This window comes from Tupaia chinensis, unplaced genomic scaffold, assembly GCF_000334495.1.
Source record: "Tupaia chinensis unplaced genomic scaffold, TupChi_1.0 Scaffold143615_1, whole genome shotgun sequence".
NCBI classification, from domain to species: Eukaryota; Metazoa; Chordata; class Mammalia; order Scandentia; family Tupaiidae; genus Tupaia; species Tupaia belangeri.
Window position 1 is genome coordinate 218,665 of NW_006203463.1, and position 12,248 is coordinate 230,912.

Sequence of the window (12,248 nt, forward strand, 5' to 3'; positions counted from 1 at the left end):
AAAGGGAACCTCACGTTACAGCCGACACCTGAAGGCTCATTTTCCACCTATAACCAAGACATGTAGAAAGATCTAAGCGATCTTTTAAAGACATATTTATATAATCATTTGAATGTTTAATCAAATCTGTTATAAACACGTAGTTCAATGAACATTAGGGAGTAAATTTCCTATATGGTGAATCAAACGTCAATGGAATTTTGTCAAGACACATCTTTTTGGGAAAAAAAATAATGTAGGTCATATCAAATGACACAAGCTTTTTGAGTTTTCTTTCTTGGTTTAAATGACAAAAAGTTCATACTCATCTGTGTGGCTGTTTTGCAGCTGAATTATCAGCCAAGTGCTGAAACCACTCTCCTGCAGAGGTGCTAGCTAGCGAAGCTATGGAATCATGAAGGCCATTTACACAGTGCAGAGCCCAAATATTCGTGGAAGGAGTACAAGTCACCAGAAGAGAGCGAGCTAACATTCTGTAGAAGGCCTCATACTGGTAGTAGGTTCACTCTTCTGCACGCAGGAGTCAAAACACCGGGCAGGTCGATGCCGTCTTTCCAATCCTTGCTGTTCTAGCGCCATTAAGCAACGAGAGACTCCAAGAATTCCGATCGGGAAGGAGTATGCTGATCTTGTAGCCTGCGCTGGTCTATTTAGTTTACTTCCTTTATTTCCTGACACACCAGCGTTTCTGAAGGGAAGACGCTGTCTTAGCTTTCTTAGTAGCGTAATCCTGACCTAGTCCAAGGCCTGGCGGTGTCAAGAGTTTACTAAATAAAATAGGGTATAAGGGACAGGGAAACTTTAGAAAAACTTTCGCTTCTTGAGCAGCTCAAGACTTCGCCATACTAAGTCAATTCCATGGAGTCATTCTCATTTTTAAATTGTGTTTGCTCTAGGGTGTGTGTGTTCACCAGAGAGACTGAGTTAGAGGGAAAGTGAGAAATCACCCCCAAGGGCATGGCCATGCCCTCTCGGCATTTTGGCCACATAGGCACATGCCCTGGGTGTGGTTTTCAAGCTGCTGGGTCCACACAGCCAGCCATGTGGGATCCAACTCCTTAACCTCCACACCACCTGCTGGCCCCATGTTTGAGGTAAGCATAGTTTTCTCGTTGGGAAAAACTGCCAAACTCTGTTAAGCCTAAATTGAAAACGTAAGTGTGGAATAGGAAACGTCCGCATGCATTCACATGGCCTTTACTCAGCGTCTCAAAGGGCATTCACCAAAAGCGACTGCCTCGTTTCCCAGTGGGAGTGAAATAACTTAAGAAAAACATGCCCATCAAGCCCCTAACGAAGGTCGACTTTGAGTTTAGCCTGAGTTCCTGCTGCCTACAGTGAAGTTAAATATGCAACACGACCACTGGAAACACTCTTAGTGAAAGGAAACCTGTCGCCCTGCTAGCCACTCACAGGGATGCTGCAGGAGGGCAGGGGCTTGTCTTGACCACCGATATCCCAAGTGCCTAGAACACGTTACACTTTTTTTTTGGGGGGGGGGAGCTTTTTGCTATAGGGTGTGTGTGCTCACCAGAAAGACAGAGATAGACAGAAAGCGAGAAATCACCTCCCAGGGGGGATGGCCATGCCACAATCCCTTCTCCTCCATTCTCCTCTTGGGATCTTGGGCACGCACGCACACACACCCGGCATGAGTTTAAGCCACAGGACTCGAACTGCAGGTGACTACATGGGAGTCCAGTGACATAACCATTATGCCAACTGCTGGTCCCTCTCACTCAGTATTAACACGTGCTGAAAGATGCCCAAGCACATACCTTCTCTCTAGAATCACATCTAGGAAAACACACACACTTGTGACTTGGTATTAGGCTGAAAACTTTCCTACAAGAATATGTACGCTCGGGAACCAGCAGTTAGCGTAATGGCTATGTTGCTGGATTCCCACGTAGTTGACCGCGGTTCGCGTACCGGACCCGGTGGCTTAAAACTCACGCCGGGCGCGTGTGCGTGCGTGCCCAAGATCCCGAGAGGAGAATGGAGGAGAAGGGATTGCGGCGTGACCATCCCCCCTGGGGGGTGATTTCTCGCTTTCTGTCTCTATTTCTCTGTCTGTCTGGCGAGCGCACGCGCCCTATAGCGAAAATCTCTCCAAAAAAAAAAAAAGAATATGTACGCTTTAGGGAACCGGCAGTAATGGCTATGTGGCTGGACTCCCATGTAGTCGACCGCGGTTTGCATCCCGGACCCGGTGGCTTAAAACTCATGCCGGGCACGTGTGTGTGCGTACCCAAGATCCCGAGAGGAGAATGGAGAAGGGATTGCGGCATGACCATCTCTCCTGGGGGGGGGATTTCTCGCTTTCTCTCTGTCTGGCGAGCACATGCACCCTATAGCGAAAACTTCTCAAAAAAAAAAAAAAAAGAATATGTATGCTTTAGATGGTTATGTTTATAGCTTGTCCAGGTAAAGTCAGTCAGTGGATAATGAAAAAGACACAATCGGTGGTCAAAAGAATGAGAAACATTTAAGTTTTAGTGTTTAAGATTTTGAGTTGAAGCTACTGAGTTCTTACTGCCTACAATAAAAGTTAAATATGCAATACAAGCACAGGAAAACTGAAATGAAACTAGCATTCAGTGTGATAAAGACTCACAACCACGGTCGATCATGACGTTGGATAAGAGTCCTCTAACTCTGACCCCAGTGGGAGCACAGTGCTTTGGTGGCTGAGGACGGCCTGCCCTGCCTGTGAGCAGTGAGCGTCATGTAAAACGTGCTAACGCATCACTGTCCCACAGGATGACTTACTATTGACATCTAGGTTTGTGGTGAGACACATCACAGTATCTTTCATTTAATAAATGCAGGCTCTTCAGCTTCATCTCAGTGAGAGAAATGGATGATTGTAAATGTGGATGTGACAATGGATACAAAACAAAACTGGGTATGCAGATGCCTTTAGCAATCCATGAGGGCGTGTTTGGTGAATACCTCTACAAAGTTTGTTTTATTTCAAGTGAGATGATAATCAGCAACACCATGGAAAAACATCATGCTACAATGTCTAGCAAGGTCAATAAATGTAATGACCAACTTCATCACTTAACATTCCACGGGACTCTTTATTGGTTTTCAAAAGCAATGAATGAATACTTTAAGGTACAGTTTATAAACAAACAGCTATATCTTGACTCTTATGAAGAGACTAACTTCCCTTGAAGCCATTTCCTGGACTACTCCTGCAGAGGACAAGGGGGTGTGGGAGAGGTCCAGTTCCTTGCACCCACCTGTGTGCACTCGGCCTGCACCCTGCGAACACTGATCCAACAGCCACTGAGCAGCAAAAGGAATTCCATTTCATTTTATATTTTAACTGAGAATTCTACTCATTTACAGCAGAGCTAGTCTTTCCTTCTCCCATTCCTTGCATAACTTCCTGTTCTGTGTTTCTCCTATGTGGACTTTCTTTCTTTACCTGTATCTCAGTCTCCACTCACTTTCTGCCTGCGTCCATCTCTCTAGCCCATCAAATATATATAGATAGAAACTCTTATTTTTCAAATGTCACTAAAGCTTCCACAAATTAAGGTCAGTGTACATTTTTTCCATTGAGATTAATGATAAACCATTAATCAGTTTATTCAAAGACTTTTGCCTGCATTAAAAATTATTTGTATCTAGGGAACCAGAAGTTAGCGTAATGGCTATGTCGCTGGACTCCCACATAGTCGACCGCGGTTCACGTCCCGGATCCAGTGGCTTAAAACTCACGCCGGGCGCGTGTGCATGCGTGCCCAAGATCCCGAGAGGAGAATAGAGGAGAAGGGATTGCGGCATGACCATCCCCTCTGGGGGGTGATTTCTCGCTTTCTGTCTCTATGTCTCTGTCTGGTGAGCGCACGCGCCCTACATCAAAAACCTCTCCAAAAAAAAAAAAAATTATTTGTATCTACAAGTAAAAACATGATATCCATGGGACCAGCAGTTAAGAGTAATGGCTGTCGCTGGACTCCCACGTAGTTGACTGGCGTTCGAGTCCCGGACCCAGTGACTTAAACTCACACCAGGTGTGTGTGCATGCATGCCCAAGATCCCAAGAGGAGAAAGGAGAAGGGATTGCAGCGTGGCCATCCCTCCTGGGGGTGAGTTCTCGCTTTCTGTCTCTCTTTGGCGAGCACAAGCGCCCTATAGTAAAATATATATATATGATATCCATGTTTGAGTTTGGTTTATCAAATTATAATTTACACATATCCAGCTTTTTGCTGAATAAATTCAAGCACTAAGAATATGTTAAGCCAAAAATACGATGTTTCCTCGTAGACACAGAGACAGAACATAACGGGTGGTGTGAGTTCACCTTGGTACCCGGCGGTGGAGAGGGAGCTATCCAGGGCTGCCTAGCCTTTACTAGCCATGAAAAGGGACGGGAGATGAATCGCAATAACTTCCCACTGTTTCAGGTACCTGTGTGACTGCAAGGATGTGGTACTGCGAAGAAACACAGCTGGCAGCCTGGGCTTCTGCATTGTGGGAGGTTACGAGGAGTACAATGGGAACCAGCCTTTTTTTATCAAGTCCATTGTTGAAGGAACACCAGCATACAATGATGGGAGGATCAGGTAAGGACAATGACCACCTGACCAAAACTTACACTCACATGGTTTTACACCGGCACAAGCTTGGCCCCATTTGAAACATGTGTCATTGTAATTTGCGGGGAGGATACGAATCTAAAATGATTACACTACACATATTCTTTTTTTTTTTAAAGAATTATTATTTTAACTTTATTATTTTCCAGTTTAACCAGAGAGAGACGGAGAGAGAGAGAGAGAGAGAGAGGGAAAGGGAGAAAGCAAGCCACCAGGTCCAGGACTCAAACCGTGGTCAGCCATGTGGGAGTCCAGCACCTTTGACCACCATGCCACCTGCTGGTCCCAACACTACACATATTCTTGGTCCCAGAATGTAACTTCCTATCAGTTTAGCATCAAGCTGAATGAAAAGTGAGAATTTAAGTGAAGAGAGGGTAAAAATCTCTTAATGAAAATGGATGGATGGAGTGAGAACTAGGAACACCAAAATACCCTTGCACTGACTTCGGCTACGGAATAAAACGTTAATGATGCACCTTCTGTCTTTTAGATGTGGCGATATTCTCCTTGCTGTCAATGGTCGGAGTACGTCAGGAATGATACATGCCTGCTTGGCAAGGATGCTCAAGGAACTGAAAGGAAGAATTACTCTCACTATTGTCTCTTGGCCTGGCACTTTTTTATAGACTCAGTAATCACAGAAAGAACAAAAACAGGCTAAGTTGAAACGATGTATTTATTGTGCCGATTTTTATATTTAAAGAATACACTGTAAAAGTATTAGGAAAAGAATGATTTCATGAAAGCTGGTTACACCACAGAAAATGATTCTCAAAAATAAAAAAAAAATAAAATAAAACTACTGGTTTCTATTCAGTGAGAAGAATTTCTCATTACTGCATGACTCTGTGTCTTTCTATTTAACAAGAAGTCCTTACACAGCTAAAATGGGTTTAATCGCCTACTGAATTCAAATCACTGATTTCAATTAAAAGTCTGATTATATGCTGAGGTCTACAAAGGGTACATTATGGGCATTTTTAATATAAAGCCAGAGGATTTAAAAAATTCATTGGTAAGAAACGTTCTTTTCATCAAATGAAAAATATTTTTCAAAAATTATAGTTGTCTTCTAGTATGTGATACTAATTAAGTTTACTTGAGTAACCATTTAAAAGATCTTAGTATTCCATTCTCCAATACCGTGTTGTTTGTTACCATCCCTGCCTTTGAGGATTATCCCTTAAAATGCTCACAGAATTATAAACTTGTATTTTCTGGGTTCTGATAAGAAGCCTGAAGTTTCCGTCACTAAGTTTGTTTTCATTCACAAAAGTCTAGTCGGAAACCGAGTGGGAACTCCGTGCACTGCTCCACCATCGGGGCTTGGCAGTTGATCACCGAAAGCCGAACCAGCTCCAGTCTGGCTCCGGAGGACGACCAGGGGTGACTCAAATCTGCGTCTCAGGGACTGGTGATTGCACATGTGCCTACCAGAACCACGCTAAGGGCAAGTTTTTAACAGATGCCACCGAAATGCCTTACAGATTTCATTAATTTGGACATAAGTTCACCATGAACCCAAATTTAAACACTGAAGGCTGCTACAAAAAATCTGTGATATCAAAAATGAGTATGAGTTCTTCCATATATTAAGCAAGAGTGCCACCACTAACGACGAAGCCTCGTTTTAACCTGCAGACTTGGAGGCGTTTTCTGATACAGTGCAATCCCCGATGTCCAAGGCGGCGTCTGATTATCAGGAAAACTGTGGCCGGGGAGGCCTTGGCCCTCATTAGGCTGTATGTACATACAAAGCCAGATAACAGCTCTTTAAATTCCTTGTTTTGTGACTCATTCGTGTTACTTGCTTAGAGAAACCACTAATGTCCTTTTTAAAAATATTACAAGACAAAGACTTTTAACTTAACATGAAAAATTCACTCTTTTATTTTGGGGGAAAAAAGTTAAATGTTCATACTAACAGAACAAGATTAAAGGTAAATTTTTTTTTTAACATCATCCAGAAAAATAACAAGATTTATAGTATCTATTTCTGGCGCTATGATACACGGGAGGCCCACACCACGCCTATTCCGCAGGGGCAGTCTCGGTGCTCTCCTGCTCAGGGGCGGGCTCACTCCCGGCTTCTTTGCCTTCTTTGCTTCTTTTAGATTTTTTATGCTTGTGTCTCCTGTGACTGTCTCCTTCTTCACTTTCATGGCGACGTCTGCTGTTACTGCAGAAAAAGAGAGGCATGTTCTGCTTAAAAACGTTTACATACACCGCCAGGGTCAAAGATCAGTCTGCTCTCAGTAAATTCTCAGTGTAGCACTATGTTTAAAATAATCTAATCCTTTTTTTTTTTTTCAAACACATTTTGGGGAGTAATCAATTTCTACATGATAATTACTGGGTTGTTGGAAAACTCAAGACGCATTTTTGCACAGAAAATACATCATGACTTTTCCGACAACCCAGAGGCAGATTCTGTATATGGAATAGGGTCATCTTCATTGATGCTATCCAAATTCCTGGGACCCTCATACTTTGTTCTGAAAGACTAATTACAACTTAGAAACTGAACTGCTACATCAGAAAAGAAAACCTAAGATTAATCTTGGCTAGTACGCACTGAAATTTAGTGCCGATATTTTTGAGACTATAAAGACCCTTAAGATTCAATTAAACCAAACACCGCTTTGTATAATAATATTTACTATTGAGGACTGGCTCCTGTGCCAAAATCCCCTCTCCCAGTGAGAATCTAAAGTCAAATCTCGCTCATGCCGTCAGGAAAGTCAGAACGTATCTCTCAATGTTTTCTAAGCAGAATTGTGTCATGACTTTCCTGACGACCCAATATTATCTTTTACGATCTGTGCATTTGTTTTTGAGTATTAAGTGTAGTCTTGTTAGAGTCAACTTTGTTGAAGCCTCACAAAAAAGCTTCTGAATCCTCCCACTCGAAACAATGCTCTACTGGTTATTTGAAAATGTCTGCTTTCGCTTTGAAGTCAAATCAACCTCTCTCAGCTGAAAATGAAGTCACTGATTCATTAGAGCGAACCTTCGCGATGACTTGTGTCTGGTCTCCTCCTTCTCCCGGTGCCGTCTTTCTCGGTGCCTCTCCTCCTTCTCCCGACTTGCTCTGTGACGCTCGTAGCCCCTAGATTCTGCATACTCCCTGTATCTGTCTTCATCACTGCAAATGAAAGAGACACATCTCTCCTGACAACCGAACTGTTAATTCCAAATGCTTTTTACCTGTAAAGGAAGAGATACGGTCTAATGTCCAAACCAGAAGCCCCTGTGCTAGCCTCTTACAGAAGAGGTGAGAAACACACATTTATTGAATTGAAAGGAAAATAATGCTAGTTCCCAAATTAGTACTAGATTACTGTAAGAATACAAAACAGGGACCGGCAGGTGGTGTGGTGGTTAAGGATGCTGGACTCCCACATGGCCAACCGTGGTGCAATTCCTGGGCCTGGCGGCTTGGTTTCTCATTCTCTCTCTCTCTCCCTTTCTGGTTAAAATTAAATAAACAAAGTTAAATAAAATAATTCTTTAAGAATACAAAACATACCACGCTAAATATTTGACCTATTTTGTTTTGCAGTTTCGTAGCTGTTATGGAGTAATTAGAGATTCCATATTAATAATGCTTTGTTTCAAGGACCAACAGATGGCATAATGGTTACATTGCTGGACTCCCACGTAGTTGACTACAGTTCGAGTCCCAGACCCAGCAGCTTAAAATTCACACCGGGCACGTGTGTGTGCATGTCCAAGATCCTGAGAGGAGAATGGAGAAGGGCCTGTGCGTGGTGGCCCCTCCTGGGGGGTGATTTTTCACTTTCTGCCTTTCTCTTTGTGCCCTATAGCGCGCGTGCACACGCACACACACGCACACACACACAAAGAGTAATGCTTTGTTTCTACTTCTTCTTAAGGTGGGATCTCATTTAAATTTTAACCAGCTTTTTTTTTCCTTTTAGAACTTTTAAAAGCATATTTGTATAGCTCAGATTCCTAACCCAAAAGTCTTATATTATTTGTAACGTTTTGGGCACTCGGTTAAGTTTCTAAACTTGCATGGTGCACAATGACTAGAAGGTAGAAGGCAGATGAGGTTCTTAACCGTTGGTTTCCTGACAAGAGGAGCTGCCATAGTGGAGAGACGCACCAAGTGCAGAGACGGCGGAGCAGCCTCCACCCTGGCGCTCAGACACCCAGATGGCGCCTCCTCTCTCCCTCTGGGGAGAGGGAGGGTGCACATGGCTAACCATTTCAAATGAACAAGTGTAAGCTGCATCTTCGTTTTCTGATTCGGATAGAATTAGAGGCTAGTGAAAGTGGGGCTGATGCCGACAGTTAGAGGGTGCTACTTCCTCATCTCCGCAGACCTGCCCTCCCTCATGTCCCTAATGATAATTCCTCTTTCTCCTAACTCTTTAAAGTCTTTCTTTTTCTCTTTAGCAGAGAACTCAACACTTTCTACAATCTAACAGTAAATACTCTCTGAGAATAAACAAGACTCTTTTAAAACACTGTATGCTGAAGAGGTCTGGTTTTCAGCAATATATTTTACACACATTACTAAGGAAGGGGTACAGAACACCAGGATGGCAAAGCCGGGCTGGAAGTGACGGACTCAGGTCCAGTGTCCGTCCCGTGAGAGAGCAGTACTCCGCATTCGGCAACGCTGTGCTCAGTGCCACCTGTACGGCTGACCATGAAAACACACCTGTGTACATATACATACATACACGTGCACACCCACATGTGGCCGTGCTTCCGAGCCGGAAGCACGTAGTTAGCATTTGGGAGACGCAAGCACATCGTCTGAAGTGCGGAGCGCCACACAGGACAGTGAGGCAGGGGAGGAGCACGGGCAGGAGCACACCCTGGTCTGCCACTTACTAAAGCCAAACGACGCAAGATGATATTTAGTCTCTCACCCTGTCTTCTCATCTGTAAAATGAACGTGATGTTTCAAGGTTTTGGTAGAACTGACAATAACACTTATAAAGTGCTTGGTATAAGAGCAGGCCCTCAATAAATGGCAATCTTTGGTGAATGAAATGTTTAATTTTTCCAAAGCAAAATGTTTTCTGTAAAGGTAGTACTGACCCTGTTAATTACTCTCTCTGAGGTAGGTTAAACTTGTACTGTTAACAAATGATGAATATAATAGCAATGCCTCTCAAAAAAAAGGTCTCTTTGCAATGACTCTGACTAGACCGACGTAAAATAGTTAGGTGGTGGCAGGGGTGCTTCTCCCTGTCCCCCTCTCTGAGGTGGGCATGCACACCCTCTGGCACACACACAAGGCCAGCTGTCTCATAACTGGTCGTCTGTAACTCTCTTTTTCCCTCTTACACTAAAACCAACCCCTGTTAGCCTGGGAGCCTTTGGTTCTGAAGGCAGCCGTATAACAGCGACCGTAACAAGTGGAATAGTTGGTCCTGCACACGAAATATAAAGACCCTCCTTCCACCCCTTTTCTGATCAATGACTAGGGCACAAATGTTTTTCAGGGCCTGGAAATCATTAAAGCTCATTTCAAACATCCTAGAATGACCAGCCTTTTTTCTGGCCCATAATTAAGCTGCCTAAAAAACAGATGTTAAAATGGTCTGTAATTTTCAAAACAATGACCCCTATAATTTGTAACACCACACATACTACATTCCACGTTACCACGATGCCGATTTTCAGACATATACAGCCTTTACTTATATTTCACTTGAATTTTCCAGAGTATGATTTTTTCCTGGGATAATTCAGAAGAACACAAATTTCCTCTACCTTGTGCCTCTCTGACCTTCAGCTTTTATCAAGTTAAGGTAAACACTGACTTCTAAGGTCCTACAGTTCGGCAGCTGGGAAAAAAATAAAACAAAATGTTTAATCACGAACACTTAAATTTTGAGATATTCAGGAGCATCTGTATATGTGTGTAACAGAAACAAAAGAAACAGAAAATTTAGCCTCAAATTGTGTATAAACATTGTATTTATGCAAAGAAAACATGAGCTCCAATTAAGCAGTTCATTTCAGCCTTCTTTCCAATTAGGTTTTGCGTTAAAGCTGCTTATATAATAAGGACATGCCTATCCTGGAGACACCAATGCTGTCTCAGACGTGTTCATTTTAGCTGTGTCAGAAAACATTACTGACTTTGTAAAAAAATAATACTCTTGAACTTAATAGAACGGTGCGTTTAGGTGACTAAAGTCGATAGCACATGTTCCACCATGCAAACACAAAGCACACACATACACACGTCAGACCACTATTTACTTCTGTGGTTAATAAAATGTTGAGTCCCTATGACACGTCAGTTATATTATTGGGAGTCAAAGGAATTAGAAAGACGATGAAATTGCTTCCAGATCCTTTTTGCACTTTCTTTTAAGGGTAAGTTTTCAGGTGCCGGCAGTCGCAGTCGGCTTGGCCTGCAAGGACATCGGGGCGTCTCCATCTCTGGGACATAGCGCTGTGCTGGCGTGTGAGGAGCCCAAAACATCAGTTATGTGAGTGAAGGGAACAACTGTTTTATTTACAGGGAAGAAAAAATCCAATACATGGAAGGGATGGAGGAATGAATGAAAAGTCACAGAACGTTTTAAAAGAATTTTTAAATAACGAGGACTTTAAGCAGCACCTCAACCAAATCTCCAGTAGACGGTATGGCTCTATCACTGCCTTCATGTGCCTGTGCCCTCAGTCCCTCCACCCACAGACTTGGGCTACAAACCTCCTGGGGACCTTTCTGGGTCAAGAAGTTTATGCTTACATGGCCCCATCCAATAAGAACAAATGCGGCCCGAATTTCACAGACGCTAATACCCTAAATTGATGTACTGCACAGTCTCACCCAACAAAATCAGAAAACTGTCTATGTACTTTAATACCTTGTATTATTTCATTCTACACAGTGATGGCACCCAGACTGGAATTTTAACAAGAGTGATCAAATTCATGCTTTGAAAGTAATAATTAGTTAACAAGAGAGATGATCAAATTCATGCTTTGAAAGTAATAATTATTGATTTTTCATTCCTTTTTTTCCTCCCAGTTTTGCCATATGGTATATGCACTAGCCAGGGAGAGAGAGCAAGATACAGATGACAAAGTGAGAATCATCTCCCATGGGGATGGCCACACCACAATCCCTTCTCCTTCATTCTCCCCTCAGAATTTTGGACACACCTGTGCCTGGCATGCTTTTCAAGCCCCAGGGTGGAACTCCAACAGCACAGTCAGCCCCATGGGATCCACCTGCCTTAACCACCAGGCCACCAGCTGGCCTGATTCATTTTTTTCAGAATGTTAGACAATGAATTTAAACATTTTCCAGTTGTTTTTTCTTACTGTACTATAAGTAGTTATGCACTTACACTTAAAGTGCCACCGTCATTATACAAAGTGCTGAGGCTGCAGATATGAAAGGTGGTCAATGCCTTTTTAAAAGGGCACACTAAGACATGCTTTAAAGAAAATATATCAAGTGCCTAAGAAGCATGTGAAGAAAATAATTCTTTAAAGTTCAGTGCAGCTCACAGAAGACAGATGTGGGCTGGATGTTGAAGGCTGCACAGAAGTTTGTGAGGCTGAGAGAAGAACGTGAACGAAGGAAATAGGAAACCATGAGGAACTTTCAGAAGACGGTTCAGC

At 42.9% G+C, this 12,248-nt stretch overlaps 2 protein-coding genes across 3 annotated transcripts in view; one reads left to right on the forward strand and one right to left on the reverse strand.

Moving 5' to 3' along the window:
- LNX1 (ligand of numb-protein X 1) overlaps positions 1-6,335 on the forward strand; it is a 153,748-nt gene extending 147,413 nt beyond the window's left edge. For both annotated transcript variants that reach the window (XM_006164375.3, XM_006164376.3), the window contains 2 exons: positions 4,428-4,586; positions 5,113-6,335. In XM_006164375.3, coding sequence (XP_006164437.1) covers positions 4,428-4,586; positions 5,113-5,248 — 295 coding nt within the window. In that variant the 3' untranslated portion in view covers positions 5,249-6,335. The remainder of the gene's footprint in view (positions 1-4,427; positions 4,587-5,112) is intronic.
- A 153-nt stretch (positions 6,336-6,488) lies between these two features.
- Positions 6,489-12,248, reverse strand: part of FIP1L1 (factor interacting with PAPOLA and CPSF1) — a gene marked incomplete in the record, with an annotated part of 79,535 nt that continues 73,775 nt past the window's right edge. The window contains 2 exon segments of the mRNA XM_014582471.2: positions 6,489-6,801; positions 7,633-7,755. Of these exon segments, the coding sequence (XP_014437957.1) occupies positions 6,654-6,801; positions 7,633-7,755 (271 nt within the window).